Here is a 21,640-nt window from a genome sequence, read left to right on the forward strand (position 1 = left end):
AGCTTTCCTCTGGTTTCCACAGAAATTCAGGCGCATGGACCCATCTTCTCTGCTCCATGAACTTTCTTGCACTCAGTCCTCTTCAAGAGTCATCAGCAGGATTGTATTCACTGCCCACGTATCTCCACTCAGACGGTTCTGTATTGTCCCGTATCAATGAGACTCTGTTTGCTACGTAGGTCTTAAACCTTGCTTGGTCATTTGCAATATATTTCAGCACGGTTTGGCTGTCCGTCCAGAAAACTGAGGGCTTTAAGTCAAGGTGGAATTCTCTCCTCAGCATTCTGTCCACCTTTACCAGCAGCACAGCAGCCGCCAGCTCCAGTCTTGGCACTGTGATGTTCTTTAAGGGAAGAACTCTGGACTTTCCTAAGACAAAAGTGACATGTACCATGTTCTGTTTGTTCACCTGTCTGATGTAGCTCACTGAACCGTAGCCACTCTCACTGGCATTGGCAAAGTGATGCAGTTCAGCTCACCTGGTCACTCCAAAGCCCTCTGGTTTCAGACAGCGTGGCACACTGAAGCCTTTGATTATCTCCAAGCTGCTGGTCCATTCTATCCACTGCTCCGATATGGCCTGTGGCAAAGGCTCATCCCATCCGAAGCCCCTCTGGCAGAGCTCCTGCAGCAACTGCTTGGCTGGAAGAATGAGAGGAGCAAGAAAGCAAAGTGGATTAAAGATTGAACTGACAACAGAAAGTATGCCTCTGCGGGTATGTGGCTTTTGACTTAAGTTGATGTTGAATTGAAATTTGTCAGAGTCTACACACCATTGCAGTCCTCGGGCTCTTTCGACAGGCAGACTGTCCTTGTCAAGATCAAGTGACTTAATCTCTTTTGCTCTGTGTTCTTTGGGAATGGATGATAACACCACCCGGCTATTGCTGACCCACTGAGTTAGCTGGAACCCACCTTTACCGCAGAGTGCTGTAAGATCTTTTACCAATTGGATGGCATCAGACTCTTTGGCCACAGACTTGGCACGGTCATCCACATAAAAGTTGTGTCGGATGGTCTCAGCCACCTGAGGGGGAAAACAGCTTTGATTGTCAGCAGCAGTTTTTTGCAGGACAAAGGTTGCAATACTTGGGGAAGACACCACGCCGAAGATGTGCACAAGCATATGGTGTTCCTTTGGGGTCTTGTGGCCACCACAAGAATCGCAGGTAGTCAACGTCAGACTTTGCCACTCTGACCTGATGGAACATTGATTTGATGTTGGCCATGATTCCAATTGGCTCTTTGCGAAATCTCAGGATGACTCCAATGAGAGAATTGGTCAAGTCAGGACCCTGAAGTAGTTCAGTATTGAGAGACATGCCTTGGAAAAGAAGCAGCACAGTCAAACACCACCCTAAGTTTTTTCTTTTTAGGGTGATACACCCTGTGGTGTGGCAAGTACCATACCTTTCCTGGTGGCCACGCAAGCTCCTCCTGTGGAATCTCCTCAGCATAATTATTCTCAAAGATGTCACAAAGAAATGCTACATACTCCTGTCTGAATTGTTCATTCCTTTTCATTTTCTTTTTTAGGCTATGCAGGCTGTGCTCCACAATTTGCCTATTACTGGGCATGAGCACATCAGTTTGCCTAAAGGGCAATCTCAAACTGTAATGTCCATTTTTAAACACTGCCTCATTGCCCATCTTTAAAAACATCTTGTCCTCAATAGACGTTTCAGTTTTTTCTTCCAATGCAGCTTCATGAAAATCTTGATTGTACTGTGAGATCAACAGCTTTTCCAAACTTGGTACTGAAATCCTATTCACAGTTACACATTCTCCACTGCCAGCAGCACCTTTTAATGGCCCATTTACAACCCACCCCAATAGGGTTTTAACTGCATAGGGACCCCCATTTTGACTATTAATCACCTCCCATGGTTCTAAAAGGTTAGGAGCATTTGTGCCAATCAACAGCTGTACGTTGGAACTGATAGACGGAATAGTTACCTTACTCAAGTCTGCCCAATGTGCCAGGTCATTCTGCTTGGGGATGCTGCTGGTGGTTACTGGTATTTCCTTTTGAGTGAAGGTGTCCGGAAGAGATAAGAAAGTATCGCTGTCCAGTGCGGAAACTTCCAGTCCTGATACAACATGGGTTGGAACAGTCATTTCTTGGTTCATCATGCGCAGAAGAATGTGTGTCCTTTTGCCTCTCAAGTGGAGACGTGACATGAGCTCCTCAGAACAGAAGGTGGCAGAAGATCCAGGAGAAGAAGAAGAAGAAATGTGCTACGTAGGATCTCCAGGATCCAGGAGAGCATACACTTTTACGACATGGCTGCCTTTTGCTGCCTTGACCTTGACTGGAACAATAGAAAGCACACTCTCTTGGTCTCCGGCCCCTATATGGCCACATAACTCTGCTGATGCGCCACTTGTAACATCAGGAGACCTTTCTGCTTCCTTTGTCGCATTGTCTTTGGGCTCAAACTCAATATGGAGAGTGCTTGGATGGGCTCGTTTGCATATATTACAGGTAAGACGCCTTTTGTAATCTTTGCTAATGTGCGCTGTGGAGAGACATCCAAACCATATGGTCTTTAAAAAGCTGAGCTTATCTCTATGGGTCCTTTTCATAAACATTTTGCATGAGTCCAGTGTATGCTTGGAGCTACAGAAATGGCAAGAGGGTTCAAGCTTCGTCTCTTTATGAGGAAGAGCTACACTGGTGACATAGCTACTGCCGGATGTCTTAGAGGTCTGTGTCTTAACGGAGCTTTAGTCTTACCTCTAACAGCTGCCTGATCTTGAAGATCACCAAAGACTGGGTCAGCAGCTATGTGAGCCTGTTTTTCAATAAAAGAGACAAGATCTAAAATCCTTACCCTACGGTCATGCTGTTCTTGCAGCTTGTAAGCCTTGTTGCGCCATTTTTCTCTGAGCTTGTATGGCGGTTTTAGGACGGTGCTTTTCATTGTGGATACAGTGTCCAACTCCTTCATATAGGATGACATCTCCATGGCATTACAGCAGCACCTGAGGAACATGGCGTAATCTAGAAGGGACTTAGAATCTTCTGATTTCATTTGTGGCCAGGACAGAGCCTTTTCCAGATAACCACAAGATATCTTGTATTCATTTCTGAAGTTTTCCTTCAGTAATTCCATTGCTTTCTTATAGCCTCTATCTGGGGCCATATATTCACAGCTCTTAACTTACTTTTGTGTTTGGCCTTTAGTATACTGAATAAGAAACTGCAATCTGTCTGTTGTTGTCAGTCTTGCGTTCAATCATGTTTTGAAAAGAGTGAAGGAACGACTTGTACTCCAGGACTTGGCCATCAAAGATTGGAATACTACCTTGTGGCAAAGTGGACAAAAGTTGCTGTTTCATGAGCATTCTTGTTAATTCACTCTGATTTTCTAGGACCTTGATCATGTGGGTTTCATGTGGAGAGCTAGGTGTAGAGGGTGTTTGAGGCTGAGGTTCAGGTACAATAGACTGAGCGCCTTGACCTGAACTAGCAGCTGGCTGAGTAGTGACAGGAGGAGTGACAGAAGAACTGGCATAGGGAATAGTGGAGGGAATGGCAGAGGGAAAACTATAAGATGAGGTGTGTTGTGATTGTGGCTAGATATCACTCGTGGGCCTAGGACGTAAAACATGTCTGCTGTGATATTTATCTGGACCTGAAGTAAGCAGGGGGAACTGAACTTGTGTACCTACCTTGGGTCTAACTACTGGTGCGCCTTCATGTAAGAGAAGTGAACTGTCCAGCTTATCCAATTGTGCAGTTGCTGAGGGTTCAGCTGCTTCTGCTGCTAATACAGACAATATGAGCTGGGACCGGATCATATTTAACAGGATTATAAATATTCTTCTCAGCCTCTTTTAGATAGTTAATTTTTGCATTAGTGGCTTCGATTTCAACATTCAGCTCCAGTGCTTCTCTGCTTTTCCTTAATAATTCCTCTTGCTCCTCAATTGCATGTTTCTCCTGTAATTTGGAGGCTTTGGCCAATAAAGCTGCTTGTTCTGCCTCTGCATTAATACGCAATGATTTAGACGATGCGTTGGATCTACTGGAATCACTGGACTTGTACGATTGTGCATCGAGGTAGTCAAGGTCAGCGTCTGGCTTATCAACGAACAATGGTAAAGTTAAGGGCTCTTCAACGGGGATGGCAGAAGTAGTGACTTCAGTTGATCTAGGGGAGCTGGGATTTTCTACCTCCAAAATCCATTTGTTTACATTTGACATAAAGGCAGTTATTTGTGAATATCTACGCTGATACCATTTCTCATCGTCTTCATTGCGTGTCTGTTCATCAAGCATTTCAACATAAGATGCATGCAATTCTTTAAACTCCACAAGAAATCCATTAAACTTAAACACGTTCTCTTTAACTTCATCAACAAAGTCCTTTTCAATCATTAAATTGCTCAATATGTTCATTCTTCGTGTTAAATGGGACATTTTCCCTGATCTTGCTGCGTGCAAACGCGCCACGACTTCACCCGTGTTTGGGACTTGAGTTATTTCAGTCTCATCAGAATCGGCCATTGTTCTCAAAAATAAACTTCCAAAAATCACACAAAATATTAATCTTCCTTCACTTAATTCAACAGTACTCAAAAAATTCAAAAGCACTTCGTATTCACTTAGAAATCAGAAAGTCTCACTCATTCAAAGTAGGCCGCGGTTTCACCGCTTTCACTTGTTTCGCCACGGCCGACGTTAACGAAAAACAAAGTTCACGGTGAAATATCGCAAAAGTTATAATCCTGGTTTCTAGATTCTTCCAATGTTGTTCTCCAACGCAAAAATTTTCAAGATCATAGCATTTAAACGCACATACCTCCAATGAAACGTTTCCTTTGTTGAACTTTCCGCGCATAAGGCCAACACTTCCTCTTGTCTCCAATGCGCGTGATTCCACAAGTTTGTTCCGAAAAGAACAAGTCATTGACAAATTGTATGGGCAAAAACGGGTTTTTTCCTTTCAGTTGATCCATCTATTTCCAATTTCTTGTCCGTTTAAACCTCTAGCGCCTTCCCTATAAAAACGCTGGCCAAGTTTGCAGCAGCATTCCCAGCGCCGCCCCGAGTTCAGGTCAATGACTGTATCTGCTGCCCGCTTTCTTCCGCGTCATGCGCTACCAGCGGCAGTTTATGGAGTGGCACCATCACCACATTCCTGAAGAGGGCGCAGTCTCACAGAATCCAAAAAACAAGAGAAAGTATGAGTAAATAATGAACCTATAAAAAACTTAAATGCGGCTCCTACAGTAATCTGTGGGTGGTAAAACAGAGCAACTGGACTTGCTTGAAGATTCTTGAAGACGTTTCACCTCTCATCCGAAAGGCTTCTTCAGTTCTGTCTGACTAATAGGGAGTATCAGGTATTTTTCCTCTCATGGATGAAAAGCAATCCTAAGGTGTGGTTGAGTCCTCCTGTTGGTGTGGGTCACTGGGGCTGGGTGTGAACGGCCTCGAGAGTCGTTGGGGTGATCAATGGGTTGTTGGTTCTCTCTGTCCTCCTGTGAGTCACTGAAAACAGCTGGGTTTTGGTGTGCATTCAGTTGTCTGGGAAGTGTGCCAAGGACTGCATTGTAGGTGGCTGATAAATGGTGTGTTAGACCCCCACCTCTGTTCAGTGATGGCCATTCCAGGTTGACAAAAATGGCTTCTTTAAAAATGGCGTTTTTAAGACTGGTCAAGACCACAACTGTTTCGTTAAACTGCCTGTGTATTGTCTGATTTATTTGTTAACATCATTAGTGTGATTGGATTGAAAATTTCCTGCTTCAAATGAAACCATGTAACTCATCGCAAGTTCAAAATCTTCGTTACTGTTAATGGTTGTCACCCTTCCCCCCCCACCCCCCCTTCACACACACTGGTCTGGTCTGGTCTTCAAAGACATGTGGTGAGGGTTAATATGGGACGGCCGTGGGCTGAGGTGCCCTTGAGCGAGGCACCTAACTCCCAACTGCTCCCCGGGCGCTGTTAGCATGGCTGCCCACTGCTCTGGATTTGTGTGTGCGTGCACGCGCATGTGTGTTCACTGTTTCAGATGCGTTAAATGCAGAGGGGAATTTCACAAGTGTGTGATGAATAAAGTTGTTCTTGACTTGATCTCAACCCTTCAAAGTCTCAGTCTTGATACACTCTGGTCTCGGTCATGACTCTGTCTCGGTTTAGGTCGTCTTAACTACAGTACAACGCTACCTGGGTGCACAAACTTTTTCCACACAACTCCTAAACTTATGGTTAATATCAGAATAATTCAGTCTTTAATTTTTTTTAGCAGTTTCATTCTTTAGTTCTACATTCTTAACATTTTCTCTCTCTCTCTCTCTCTCTCTCTCTCTCTCTCTCTCTCTCTCTCTATTACCCCTTTTCCACCAAATCAGTTCCAGGGCTGGTTCGGGGCCAGTGCTGGTGCTGGTTCACAACTCGTTCAACTTGCGAGCCAGCTGAGAACCAGCTTGCTTTTCCATCGCTCGCGGTGCTAAGAGAAGACGCGTCATTACGTCGCTGTATACGTCAGTTACATCATTGTATACGTCATTACGTCGCTACGTTTGCATAAACCTTGGCGCGAATATCGAAGCAAAAACAACGCGGAAGAAGCAGCAGCAACAACAACAATAATAATAATACAACCCCGATTCCAAAAAAGTTGGGACAAAGTACAAATTGTAAATAAAAACAATGCAATAATTTACAAATTTCAAAAACTGATATTGTATTCATAATAGAACATAGACAACATACCAAATGTCGAAAATGAGACATTTTGAAATTTCATGCCAAATATTGGCTCATTTGAAATTTCATGACAGCAACACATCTCAAAAAAGTTGGGACAGGGGCAATAAGAGGCTGGAAAAGTTAAAGGTACAAAAAAGGAACAGCTGGAGGACCAAATTGCAACTCATTAGGTCAATTGGCAATAGGTCATTAACATGACTGGGTATAAAAAGAGCATCTTGGAGTGGCAGCGGCTCTCAGAAATAAAGATGGGAAGAGGATCACCAATCCCCCTAATTCTGCGCCGACAAATAGTGGAGCAATATCAGAAAGGAGTTCGACAGTGTAAAATTGCAAAGAGTTTGAACATATCATCATCTACAGTGCATAATATCATCAAAAGATTCAGAGAATCTGGAAGAATCTCTGTGCGTAAGGGTCAAGGCCGGAAAACCATACTGGGTGCCCGTGATCTTCGGGCCCTTAGACGCCACTGTATCACATACAGGCATGCTTCTGTATTGGAAATCACAAAATGGGCTCAGGAATATTTCCAGAGAACATTATCTGTGAACACAATTCACCGTGCCATCCGCCGTTGCCAGCTAAAACTCTATAGTTCAAAGAAGAAGCCGTATCTAAACATGATCCAGAAGCGCAGACGTCTTCTCTGGGCCAAGGCTCATTTAAAATGGACTGTGGCAAAGTGGAAAACTGTTCTGTGGTCAGACGAATCAAAATTTGAAGTTCTTTATGGAAATCAGGGACGCCGTGTCATTCGGACTAAAGAGGAGAAGGACGACCCAAGTTGTTATCAGCGCTCAGTTCAGAAGCCTGCATCTCTGATGGTATGGGGTTGCATTAGTGCGTGTGGCATGGGCAGCTTACACATCTGGAAAGACACCATCAATGCTGAAAGGTATATCCAGGTTCTAGAGCAACATATGCTCCCATCCAGACGACGTCTCTTTCAGGGAAGACCTTGCATTTTCCAACATGACAATGCCAAACCACATACTGCATCAATTACAGCATCATGGCTGCGTAGAAGAAGGGTCCGGGTACTGAATTGGCCAGCCTGCAGTCCAGATCTTTCACCTATAGAAAACATTTGGCGCATCATAAAACGGAAGATACGACAAAAAAGACCTAAGACAGTTGAGCAACTAGAATCCTACATTAGACAAGAATGGGTTAACATTCCTATCCCTAAACTTGAGCAACTTGTCTCCTCAGTCCCCAGACGTTTACAGACTGTTGTAAAGAGAAAAGGGGATGTCTCACAGTGGGAAACATGGCCTTGTCCCAACTTTTTTGAGATGTGTTGTTGTCATGAAATTTAAAATCACCTAATTTTTCTCTTTAAATGATACATTTTCTCAGTTTAAACATTTGATATGTCATCTATGTTCTATTCTGAATAAAATATGGAATTTTGAAACTTCCACATCATTGCATTCTGTTTTTATTTACAATTTGTACTTTGTCCCAACTTTTTTGGAATCGGGGTTGTAATAATAATAATGGATGACTTCGCGTTTGTACAGCTGCTGCTTCTCGTCGCTTAAAAATGGTGATCTTTCGTGGTCTTGTTATTGTTGTCGGTCTTAACAACTCCGCCCCCCCCCCCCCCCCCCCCCCCCCCCGCTGATGTAAGCGGTTCTTTCCTCTGGCCCAGCAGAGAGTTGGTGCTAGCCTGGAACCAGTTTTTCTGGCCCCAGAGCCAGTTCTTTGTCAGTGGAAACAGAAAACCCGGTTCCAAACTAAGCACTGGCCCCGAACCAGCCCTGGAACTGCTTTGGTGGAAAAGGGGCAGCTGTTGACAATGTTGACAATGTGTCTCTCTCTCTCTCACACACAAGATTTGCATTTATTTATTCCCTTTTCATACACTACCTCAGTATACATACTCAACTCTGCACCTCATGTTGTTTCTGTCGTTTATTGTCTGCACTCTTGCACTTTGTGTGTTGTAGACTGTAGTCCTGTGATCTTTAGTGTAGCACCGCGGTCCTGGAGAAACAGAGTTTCATTTTAACTGTGTACTGGACCAACTATATATATAGTTGAAATGACAAATAAAAGAACCTTAATCTCTCTCTCTTTCTCTCTCTCTCTCTCAGTGAGAAACAGAAAGCGGAAGCTAAAGATCGGAAAGTTCTGGAAATCCTACAGGCTAAAGATTACAAGATCCAGGAGCTAGAGAAGGTAACACATCACCTACTCTTCATATTTGTGTGTGTGTGTGTGAGAGAGAGAATTAAAATATCTTAATTAAGGCTGGAGCTAATGATTATTTTAATCACTGATTAATCTGTCAGTTATTTTCATTAACCAATCAGCAATAATTTTTAGCATTTTGATCAGCAGTAATACAGAACTCCTGTTTTGTAACTTGGTGTAATTAAGTTACAGCTCACTGAATCATCTGTCAACTCAACTGGGTCAGAAAAACAGTTTCACTTCTTACAAACATGGCATGTAACGATACAGCATGCAACGAAACTCGCTATACAAATTTATGATGGTTCGAATCTGTTAATTAAAAAATTTAAATGGTGATTATCATCAGTGTTTCCTCACTGTAATTGTGTTGTTTAGACAGCAGAGGGCACGATAACGTACAATAGCAGGAATACATGTGACTTCACTGTAGGCGGAGGTAACACAGCTCTAATGCAGCAAAAGCACACACACATGTAAAGTGTGAAAGAGCTGCTGTGTGATTGTATACAAATAGATTTAACAGAAATCAGAGCTCTCTCTGTTTACAGGCTGCTGAAAGATAAAGAGAAGCAAATGGAGGCAGAACAAATGTTCATAAAAGTTTATTAAGAAAAGGAATATATGTAATTAACTTTTTCATTGTTAAGAAAAGGAATATTTTAATTAATAATTTATTATATTACTCCATCCTTTACAAATGGGAGTAAATAATTAATGTTCATTATTAAGAAAATGAAACAAAAGTTGTTTTTTTATTGAACAAAAGGAATATTTAAGTTGATAAAGAATAGGAAAATGCATATTGCATTTTTTTTTTAATTTAAATTTTTTTTTTCTTTTCAAAAATATTGTTGGAAAGTCAAATCCTGTATTGGGCGATTTGTGCCTACAGTTCAACGAATCAATACTGAACTATTTTTATGATCGATGTTGTTTATTTATTGCAGCCGTAGCCTGAACATAATTAATAAATGGTAAATGTTGCAGCTGCTGGATGCGTCAGTGACTGAAGAGCAGTGTGTCCATGAGGCTTGTGTGATTGTTGATTATTTTCCCTGATCATGATTTTTCCATTTTAAAATGATTTAATTGTCCAGAACCACAGGCCAATAAAGGACAGGAAAGCGAGCGTTTCCACCATTTTCAGGTTTGTGGAGTGTAAAGGAGTGTGAGGTGGTAGTGTGTGTGGTGTAACTGTGACTGTTAATCGTGTAAACTCTGGAGGATTGGGAAGTGATTCCACAGTAACGTTCAGGACACCATTAAAAATGAAACTGCACATTTTTGTACAGTGGGGCAAAAAAGTATTTAGTCAGCCACCAATTGTGCAATTTTTTCCACTTAAAAAGATGAGAGAGGCCTGTAATTTTCATCATAGGTACACTTCAACTATGAGAGACAGAATGGGGGGAAATAATCCAGGAAATCACATTGTAGGATTTTTAATGAATTAATTGGTAAATTCCTCAGTAAAATAAGTATTTGGTTACCTACAAATAAGCAAGATTTCTGGCTCTCACAGACCTGTAACAACTTCTTTAAGAGGCTCCTCTGTCCTCCACTCGTTACCTGTATTAATGGCACCTGCTTGAACTCGTTATCAGTATAAAAGACACCTGTCCACAACCTCAAACAGTCACACTCCAAACTCCACTATGGCCAAGACCAAAGAGCTGTCAAAGGTCACCAGAAACAAAATTGTAGACCTGCACCAGGCTGGGAAGACTGAATCTGCAATAGGTAAGCAGCTTGGTGTGAAGAAATCAACTGTGGGAGCAATTATTAGAAAATGGAAGACATACAAGACCACTGATAATCTCCCTCGATCTGGGGCTCCACGCAAGATCTCACCCCGTGGGGTCAAAATGATCACAAGAACGGTGAGCAAAAACCCCAGAACCACACGGGGGGACCTAGTGAATGACCTGCAGAGAGCTGGGACCAAAGTAACAAAGGCTACCATCAGTAACACACTACGCCCCCAGGGACTCAAATCCTGCAGTGCCAGACGTGTCCCCCTGCTTAAGCCAGTACATGTCCAGGCCCGTCTGAAGTTTGCTAGAGAGCATTTGGATGATCCAGAAGAGGATTGGGAGAATGTCATATGGTCAGATGAAACCAAAACAGAACTTTTTGGTAAAAACTCAACTTGTCGTGTTTGGAGGAGAAAGAATGCTGAGTTGCATCCAAAGAACACCATACCTACTGTGAAGCATGGGGGTGGAAACATCATGCTTTGGGGCTGTTTTTCTGCAAAGGGACCAGGACGACTGATCCGTGTAAAGGAAAGAATGAATGGGGCCATGTACCGTGAGATTTTGAGTGAAAACCTCCTTCCATCAGCAAGGGCATTGAAGATGAAACATGGCTGGGTCTTTCAGCATGACAATGATCCCAAACACACCGCCCGGGCAACGAAGGAGTGGCTTCGTAAGAAGCATTTCAAGGTCCTGGAGTGGCCTAGCCAGTCTCCAGATCTCAACCCCATAGAAAATCTTTGGAGGGAGTTGAAAGTCCGTGTTGCCCAGCGACAGCCCCAAAACATCACTGCTCTAGAGGAGATCTGCATGGAGGAATGGGCCAAAATACCAGCAACAGTGTGTGAAAACCTTGTGAAGACTTACAGAAAACATTTGACCTCTGTCATTGCCAACAAAGGGTATATAACAAAGTACTGAGATGAACTTTTGTTATTGACCAAATACTTATTTTCCACCATAATTTGCAAATAAATTCTTTAAAAATCAGACAATGTGATTTTCTGGATTCTTTTTCTCATTCTGTCTCTCATAGTTGAAGTGTACCTATGATGAAAATTACAGGCCTCTCTCATCTTTTTAAGTGGGAGAACTTGCACATTGGTGACTGACTAAATACTTTTTTTGCCCCACTGTATAATCCTTTTACAGATCAGGTGTGTGACGTTCACGTGCTTGTATTCAGATTGTCAGTCATTTTATAGCCACGCCCCCAACGCTCCTTCACATCCAGATACTGTAAGTCATTGAGAAGTTGCCTGTTTATAGAGCTGTAACTTATTGTTTAGTAACATGTCAACATTTCTGCTCTGATAGTGATCTGTAATATTTATTTAATTCTGCTGCCAGTATTCACACACAGCACTTTACCTTTACGGATCACTGATTAAAATATCATTTCAAGATCAGTTGGAGCACCAACCTGTCTGGAAGGATAACGAGCCTTAGATTCAGTCACATCACAAATATTATTAGGAAAATTCCTCTTCTGTTTCTCTTCTACTGCAGCAGTTTACAACGACACAGTGAAGGTTTTTAATTTATAATAATCACACACACACACACACACACACTACTGTGCAAAAGTCTTAGGCACATGTGACAACTTGGTTGTGATCACAAAAGACTACCTGATGCCAACAACAGCCACGGTGAGAGGACATAACCAGTGATTCGTCGTTCCCTGTGCAAGAATGCAGACATATCAACACTCCTTCTTCCCTGATACCATTCGCATATGGAACAGTCTACCAGCTCGTATTGTGGCAGGTAACTCAATCGCCACCTTCAAGAATGAGTTGCACAGCATAAAAATCCACTAAACATCAAAGCCAACGTGTTTTTAATTGTAAATATAAATGATTTTATTATTTTATCTGTTACTGCACAAGGAGGACTTCACTGCACCATGCATCAGTTCGATAATATGCCAGAAGGTGGTCTGAACTATATTGGAAGAAGAATGAAATCCTGTAGACCAAAAATGGCTTAAAAATAATGAAATGAAATGTTTCACCATTTAAAAAAAAAATACTATAAGCAGTAAACGGTGTTCTCCCCAGAGCACCTTTGCGTGTCGGGGCTGACGCGCTTTAAATTTGCTGACACGCTATTTTTTTTGCTCCAACACTCGCTGAAAAATCACGTCAGATTTCTACCTTGCAATGTTTGGGGCATGTTTTGAAGGACAATCAGCGTTTTGGGCTGGCTTGCTGCCATGATGCACTCAGGCAGACCGGAAATCCCCCTGGGAAATCCCCAATCACAACAAACGCCCTCAGTCACTTTGCTGCTGCAGTGGTACCATGACGCTTCAGTGCGTGGGTGAGCACCCTTACACTGAAGTCACATTTACCTTCGTAACCGTCGCTACCCTATACGTGGGGGACAAGCGAACTTTGTTTACATACTGTTCACATACTGAAGCCAAGTGAAGACGTCCGGTGTCTGTTGTCCGAAGAAAGCTACAGCTAAAAAAGTTCTACTACCAGATTACTTGGATAATCTTAGAAAGAAGCGAAGGATAGATATACGCGTAAATTAGAGTTTATTAGCAGTTATGATCTGTACAAAATTCCTCTAAATGACTGGTGTGATGGTGCAGGTTTGTGGCTGAGCGTTAGCTACATGTTGGAATATACATTCTTTTTCCTGAAGAGTCCCAACATGGAAGAACAGTTAAAGATTGCAAAAGCAAGAAAAGCTTCTTTGTCTAAAGACTTTTTCCCGATATGAGCTTTTGGGAACAGAATGCTGCGAAAGCCAAAGCATTTACTCTCAAAGGACTCTGACCTGAACTGTGGGCTGCATGGTAGAATATTCCCAGCCCTCCATGTCTCATCAACCCCAGGGACATCTAATAACAGAGCTACTTACCAGAGGTGGACAGTAACGGAGTACATTTCCTTGAGTACTGTACTTAAGTACACTTTTTGAGTATCTGTACTTTTACTTGAGTATTATTTGTTTTGGAAACTTGTGACTTTAACTTCACTACATTTGAAAGACAAATATTGTACTTTTTACTCCATTATATTTTTATCAAGGTCCTCATTACTATGAAGCAGCTTTGAAATTGGATGTTTTTTCTTTTCTTTTCTAAAATGTGATTGGTTTTCTCGCAGGTGACACTGAGAGCCGATCAGTAATCACTAGGGTCACGTCACATCCATAGACTGGATAAAATCAAGTTCAGTTATTTCTCAGCAGCGTTATTTAACAAGATCAGTTGATGGCAGAATGGAAGGAGGCGGTTCTTCTGGGGAATGAACGCACTCATGGCTATACCAAGAACCCATGTTTCAGTTTTCTGAAAGGATTAAAGATTCATTTCGTTTTAAATATTTGCTTTGTTTGCCAAAAATGAACCACTTCATGGCCTACAAAAACTCACCATCTGACCTGCGGAAGCATATTGAGGTATATAAATGTTTTATTCCAAGAGAAAGCTTACAACAAAGTTGTCTGTGCTTTTAGAGCTAGTGATAACGTTGCAATAGCTGTGCAGTCTGGTTAGTCAAATGACTTTCTATGGATTTGCCCACCAAGTTGCTGTAGCCTTGTCCACGGCTAACACTAACACATAGCTTAAGGTTAGGTTAATATGGGACGGCCTTGGGCTGAAGTGCCCTTGAGTGAGGCCCCTAACTCCCAACTGCTCCCCGGGCGCTGTTAGCATGGCTGCCCACTGCTCTGGGTGTGTGTGTGTGTACTCATTGCTCGTGTGTGTGCATGTGTGTGTTCACTGCTTCAGATGGGTTAAATGCAGAGAGGAATTTCACAAGTGTGTGATGAATTAAGTCCTTCATTCCTCCCTCCCTCCCTCTTACTTAGACGCTGTTAGTTAGCACCCATTGGTCTCGAAAGACTAGGAGTTTCCTCAGTAAGAGTCTTGCAGCATTTGGAGTTGCTGCAGAGGCCAATGCAGGAATGGCAATCCTTTCTGCGCCGCTGGCAGATGTACATGGAGGCTTCTAGCATTTGACTCCTGGCCTTTCTTTTCTGTCTTTTTGTCTCCTTAAGCAAAACTCGCCCCTCTTCAAACTTAGAGATGCCTTGCTGTAGAGTGCGCTTCCAGATAGATCTCTCGGAGGCCAGAGTTTACCATGAGTCGATGTCAACCCCCATGGCCTTGAAGTCTCTCTTACAGGCCTCTTTAAAATGCAAGAGGGGTCTGCCTAAAGGTCGTTTTCCCTGGACGAGCTCTCCATACAGCAGATCTTTGGGGATTCCCTCCTCGTCCATCTTCACAACATGGTCCAGCCAGTGCAGGTGCCTCTGCTTCAGCAACGCAAACATGCTTGGGATTTTAGCTCTCTAAGACATTGTTGTTCAGTATCTTGTCCTGCCAAGTGATGTTTAGTATCTGTCTGAGGCAATGCATATGGAAGGTATCCAATATTCGTTCCTGCCGGCTACGTAGAGTCCAGGACACACTGTCGTACAGGAGGGTGCTCAGGAAGCACGCACTATAGACTTTGACCTTGGTGTGCTCCATAAGTTTCTTGTTTAACCAGACTCTCTTTGCTAACCTTGACATGGTGGTAGCTGCCTTACCGATGCACTTGCTCAGCTCTGAATCGAGAGAGAGGGTGTCAGAGATGGTAGAGCCGAAGTAGACAAACTCATGGACAACTTGCAGCACATGGTTCGAAATTTTGATGCGGGGCAGTGAATCTACACCTTGTCCCATGACTTGTGTTTTCTTCAGGCTGATGGGAAGTCCGAAGTCTTGGCAGGCAGCGCTAAAGCGATCCATGAGCTGCTGGAGCTCTTCAGCTGGGTGAGCAGTGATTGCAGTATCATCAGCAAATAGGAGGTCATGAACGCATCTCTGCTGGATTTTGGATTTAGCTCTCAATCTAGAGAGATTGAAGAGTTTCCCGTCCGATCTGGTGTGGAGGTAGATGCCTTCTGTTGCAGAGCCGAAAGCGTGCTTTAGGCGAATGGCAAAGAAGATCCCAAACAGGATTGGCACCAAAACGCAGCCCTGTTTCACGCCACTATGGATTTCAAAGGGGGCAGGTCTGGAGCCGTCAAAGATCACAGTACCCTTCATGTCTTCATGGAAGGATCTGATGATGCTGAGGAGCTTGGGTGGATATCCAATCTTTTGGAAGGATCTTGAAAAGGCCGTCTCTGCTGACTAGATCAAAAGCCTTTGTGAGGTCTATGAAGGCTATGAAGAGTGGTTGCCGTTGCTCCCTGCATTTTTCCTGGTGTTGACAGAGGGAGAAAACCATGTCAATGGTAGACCTGTTCATCCAGAAACCGCACTGCGATTCCGGATACACTTGCTCTGCAAGTATTTGGAGTCTCTTTAGAGCAACTCTGGCAAACAGCTTTCCAACGATGACGAGCAGAGAGATGCCACGAAAGTTGTTGCAATCGCCCCGTCACCTTTGTTTTTATAGAGTGTGATGATGTCCGCATCCTTCATGTCTTGAGGGACCCCACCTTATCTCCAACACAGGGAAAGGATTTCATGCAGCTCGGGGATAACAGCATCTTTGCAGCATTTGAGAACTTCCACAGGGATGCCGTCTTTTCCAGGTGCTTTACCTGAAGCGAGTGCGTCCAACACCTCATTTAGTTCTTCAAGGGTTGGTTCTCTATCAAGCTCCTCCAGCACAGGAAGGCACTTGATGGCATTTAGTGCTGCTTCAACAACCACGTTCTCTGTAAAGCTTGGTGAAGTGCTCCACCCAGTGCTCCATCTGCTTCGTCCTATCTTGGATCACTTCCCCAGAAGTGGTCTTCAGGGGGGCGATTTTCCTCTGTGCGGGTCCGAGAGCTTGCTTGATGCCATCATACATCCCCCTAATATTGCCTGTGTCGGCTGCTGTCTGTATCTGAGAACAGAGCTGTAGCCAGAAGTCGTTAGCGCATCTCCTGGTACACTGCTGGACTGTGCTATGAGCTCTACGGAGAGCTTGAAGATTGCCTTCACTGGGGCAAGCCTTATAGGCTGATATGGCGACATCCTTTTTACCTCAATCACGGGCGACATAACCTCATAATTAGCCTCGAGCCAGTCTGTCATCTTATTGGTTTTCTTGCCAAATATGGATCCATCAAGCTGACTATTTTCCACATCCTCCATGCTGTGGCTGCTTATCTTGGTTCAACATTTGTCTTTTTATCAACCACAGTCAACACCACCCATCTTCAGGATCTGCTTCTTCATAGCGTCGGCCATGGCACCATCGCCACTCCCCCACCCGCTGACTACGCTCTGCAGATGCCAACCTCCTCACTCCCATCACCATGTCCAAGTACCGGACCTTCGGAGACGGAGCCTTTGCCATCGCTGCCCCCACCCTCTGGAACTCCCTCCCCCTGGCCATCCGTAACTCCCATACACTACTTTCCTTCAAGCGCCATCTCAAAACCCACCTGTTCAAGACTGCATATGACACTTGACACGTCACCTTTCTGCAGATCACCTTCCTATTTATCTGTTGTCTCTGTGTGTGTGTGTGTGTGTGTTTTTGTGTGTGTATATGTATTTTTGAACCTCCTGTAAAGCGTCTTTGAGTACCATGAAAAGCGCTATACAAAACAGATTTATTATTATTATTAAATATGGACAAGGCAGCATTGCGAACAGTGTTCTTGAAGTGTTCCCATCTTACACTGGTGTTTGCTTCAGTGGGGCCTGGAAGGGACTCCTCGAGGGCTCTTGCTGTGGTTTTGGATCTTGATGGTGTCGATGCGGCGTCTTCCTTGCATCTTTGTGTGGTACAATTTCTTTGGACGCAAGTTCACTTTGCTACACACCAGAGAGAGTGGTCACTGTCACAGTCAGCACTTTTGGTAGGTACGCATAACCCTGATGCTGGACAGGCTTGAGTGTCTTGTCAAGATCAGGTCTAGCTGGTGCCAGTGCTTTGATCGTGGGTGTCTCCAAGATACTCTGTGTTGAAGGTGCTGCTTACACATAGATTATGAAAGCAGCAGAGCTCCAAGAGGCGAAGTCCGTTTTCATTCATCTTACCTGTGCCAAAATGACCCAAGCAAATGGGCTAAGAACTGTAATCAGCACCGACTCTAGCATTAAAGTTGCCGAGGATAAACAAGGTGTACATATCGGGGACCGCTGCAATGGTGGCGCTAAGATTGTCATAAAATTGGTCATTGACCTCTGCAGTGGAAGTTAAAGTCGGCGCGTAGGCACTAATCAATGTGGTTGGTCCCAAAGACAAGTGGAGCTGCAAGGAAAGGAGCCTCTCGTTTCCCAACGATGGAGATGTAATGGATCCAAGGAGGGTGTTTCTGACTGCAAAGCTGACACTGTGCTCTCTGACAGCGCCTGGTGGTTTTCCTTGTCAGAAAAAGGAGAAGTCTTTCTCCTTCAGAGATCTGGATCCTAGCAGTCTGGTTTCTTGGAGGGCAACGACGTCCATATGCAGTCTGCTCAGTTCCATATCGATGACAGCAGTCTTGTGCGCATCCTCAACAGTTTGTAGATCCTGAGAAAAGCAAGGTGTCATTGTCCTGACATTCCAAGTGCCCAACTTTAGGGCAGGAGACTTTTTCTTCCTTGTGCTTGGTGCAGAGTTATCGATCCGCTTGTTGGTTTTCACCCTAAACCCCACGCACCCCGTGAGGTTAACGGACCGTGGCAGGGCAGCACCTTACTGGCTAGGCTTTGCCCAGTTTAAGGCGGGCGGTAGCTGCCCAATGAGGCACGAAGACCTCTCTCACCATTGGAAGCAGCCCCTGGCGTCAAGCTCTTCGCCAGTCGAGCAGGAGACTTATAACCGGTAGGCTGCTGCTTCCCGTCTCGCTGGGCTCATCACCTTACTCGTGGTGAATGTTTTAGCATAATCTTCTACATTTAGGATGTAGTTTAACAGCTCGGTTATAGAGCTAGATGGGGGTGTGATCAATTTACCAGCTTTATTTCTGACAATAACACTGGATCATAAAAATGTGCTATAAATTCCGTGAACATTTTATATCTTGATTAAGTAGTTAATACAGAATCCACAACAAAATGCAAAGGAAGATACTGTATGTTTAAGATTTAAAAAAAGGGACATTTTAGTCACAGGCATAAACAGAAATGTAAAAATCTTTCTTTTCTAGTAACGTTAGCTATCCAATATGGTTTCAAGTTTGAAAAGAGTTTGCTAGCATGTCAGGTCACGCTTCACTGACTAGCTAGCTTAACGTTAAACCACCATGATGCACAGCATGGGTTCATTTTGTGAATTCACATTTCTGTCTTTGGTAACGGCATTAGGTTTTGTAAGTGTTGTGGTAATAATACAACAATGCATTGACAGAAAATGTACTTTTAATACTTAAGTATCTTTAAAAGCAAGTACTTCAGTACTTTAAGTAAAAAATTTCAGTGTACAACTTTTACTTGTATCGGAGTAACATTTGACCAGTGGGATCTGTACTTTGACTTAAGTAATGAAGTTGGGTTCTTTGTCCACCTCTGCTACTTACACCTATCTTTTATACAGTGATGCTTATTATTGTTAAAACAATATCTGAAGTGTTATTTTTTGTAAAATAAAATATCTTGCTCTACACTTTCAAACAATATTGTAAGATTTTATTTTAATTTTATCTAATAGTGGATGGAACACTAATTACGTTATTAATTAATACAATAATTACATGTACTAGTAGCAGTATTATTGCTCAAACATGTTTATTCTAAGGTGCTTTTGGTGTTTGAAGTATTAAGTAGGCTGAAGTATAAAGGGCATTTGTGCAGTAAATGCAGTCTGCAGGGGGTATTATTATTATTATTATTATTATTATTATTATTTTCTAACTGCAACAGAACTCATTTAAACTTTGGTTAGTGGTGTTCTGGCAGTAGTTCAAGGAATAAAACAGCATTATTATATACTACATTGTTGTTAGATGATGACTTTGTTTATTGCTCATGTGAACCCCACGCTGCAAACCACAGCGTCACAGACCTCACCTTGTTGTAGCAACCTTTTCAACCATGTGAACAGTAAAAAGTGACAGTGTCAGTACCACCATAAAATGCTCCTAAAAGTTACCAGATGCCACCAAATGGGCTCCCTTTTTTCAAAAATTTCTGGGGGAGGCCCCTCCGCACCCCTCCAGTACTTCCCCACACACGCCTACATACTCTACACCCTATGGGCCGCGCAAAAGTTAGGCCTTTATTTTAATCCTGGGGAGACCATTGAGTGAGCCATAATAAATTAAACAAAGTTAGTATTTGGTGTGAGACGACCCTTTGCTTTAAAAAAAAAAAAATATATATATATATATCCATCTCAGGTCCAGTAAGTGCAGTTTTATGTGGAAATGATCTGTAGGTTTTACTGAGCATCTTACAGAACCAGCCCCAGTTCTTCTGGACACTTTGACCGTCACACTCACTTCTTCATTTTACACCAAAACCCAGCAGCCTTCAGTATGCTTTCTTTTTTAATCTGAAAAGTGCTCTCTTATGGAATATGCTGCTCAGATACAAACTTTTTTTTTTTCCTGTAACATTTCATTTTGTGCTGGAAAACAAACGTTTGGTCTCTAAAATGTTTTTGTAATGTTTTGGCTTGATAATGTAGACGTCATAAAATAGAAATCTGTAACAAAGTTTGTATAGAAAAAAATAGGAGCTAAGACTTGCGCAGCAGTGTGTGTGTGTGTGTGTGTGTGTACATACAGAGCTTTTTACAAACTTGGCATAACAATAGTATTTAAAAGCTGTGAGTAATTTATAGCTTATTTTGAATAAAGTTTATCATGTTGCTATTAAATCACTGTACTGATCTCATATCCTCACATTCCTCTGATACTCACTCAACTTTCCTTCAGCTGTCTAACTGGGGAGCTTTAAAATGTCCTGCGTAGAACCCTAAAACAACTGGTTCTCTATTAGAAGAGGTTCCAAAGCAACTGATATGATTCTCTCTCTCTCACTCTCTCTCACACACACACACACACACACACACACACACACACACACACACACACACACACACTTGGACAGCGTGGATGAGTGCGTGATGAGCTGTAATAGTGTTAATCCACCTTTAGTCATATGGCGCTCAGATGAAGAATCCATCAGCCACAAGGTAGAGGAACATATTTCTGAAACGTGACTGAGGAATGTCGTTAACTTTTATTTATTTTTGTTTTGTCTTGCTGCACCTTCAGCTGTTTTCACGTGATTTTCTGGGGGTTTTTTTGGATAAAAGTTTTCATGTAATCATCACTTCTGTCATGTATTTGTAGGGTTATTTTTCTCTATATTTGTTTACTTTTTTATTTAAGTAATGAATAAAACCTCACTCGTTTATCCAGTCACACTGCATTTTGAGTCCAGTATCTCAAAATGCTTGACATGAACAAAGGTTAAAAATTAAACAACATATAAAAATTATCCACAATCTTAAATAATATTCATGACAATTTGGAAATTGAAGATTAAAAGGAAAACAAGGAGTCGTGAAGATAAATTGAAAACATTAAAAAAAAAGAAAAATACATAATCGGAGTGAAAATAAATGGTTAAAATTTTGTGCACAATAATTAATAAATAAATTTAATAAAACAATATGCAAGTATTAATACTACTAATAATAACACATTCTGTTTATACAGTGCATATGTACATGTTTTCTGTAACAACACAACATGGCGCCTTTCCCTTATTTTTCTGCATTTATTGCTGTTGTATGACTGCATACGTTAGTGGATGTAGCCGCTATGCTAAGTGCTCTGAACACAGTTTGTTGATTAGAGCTGAGGATTGTGGGTAATGTCCTCCACACCACTGGTTTCCATCATCTCATCGAGAATTGGCACAGAAGGAAAGCCTAGTGGGGATTAATCGCTTTTTTCCTTCCACGACCATGTGATGGTCTGCTGAATCCCGCCTCTCTGCACTGTTGCCACAGTAACTTCTTTACATTTTTGTGACCTAATGAGCTGCTTTTTTCTGACA

The 21,640-nt window shown here is 42.6% G+C and overlaps 1 protein-coding gene across 5 annotated transcripts in view; it reads left to right on the forward strand.

Annotated features, from left to right (window-relative positions):
• The window catches only part of cntln (centlein, centrosomal protein), a 189,865-nt gene that overhangs the window by 12,036 nt on the left and 156,189 nt on the right, over positions 1-21,640 (forward strand). For all 5 annotated transcript variants that reach the window (XM_060926631.1, XM_060926634.1, XM_060926635.1 and 2 more), the window contains exon 4: positions 8,830-8,914. In XM_060926631.1, coding sequence (XP_060782614.1) covers positions 8,830-8,914 — 85 coding nt within the window. The remainder of the gene's footprint in view (positions 1-8,829; positions 8,915-21,640) is intronic.

Source organism: Neoarius graeffei, chromosome 7 (genome assembly GCF_027579695.1).
Source record: "Neoarius graeffei isolate fNeoGra1 chromosome 7, fNeoGra1.pri, whole genome shotgun sequence".
NCBI classification, from domain to species: domain Eukaryota; kingdom Metazoa; phylum Chordata; class Actinopteri; order Siluriformes; family Ariidae; genus Neoarius; species Neoarius graeffei.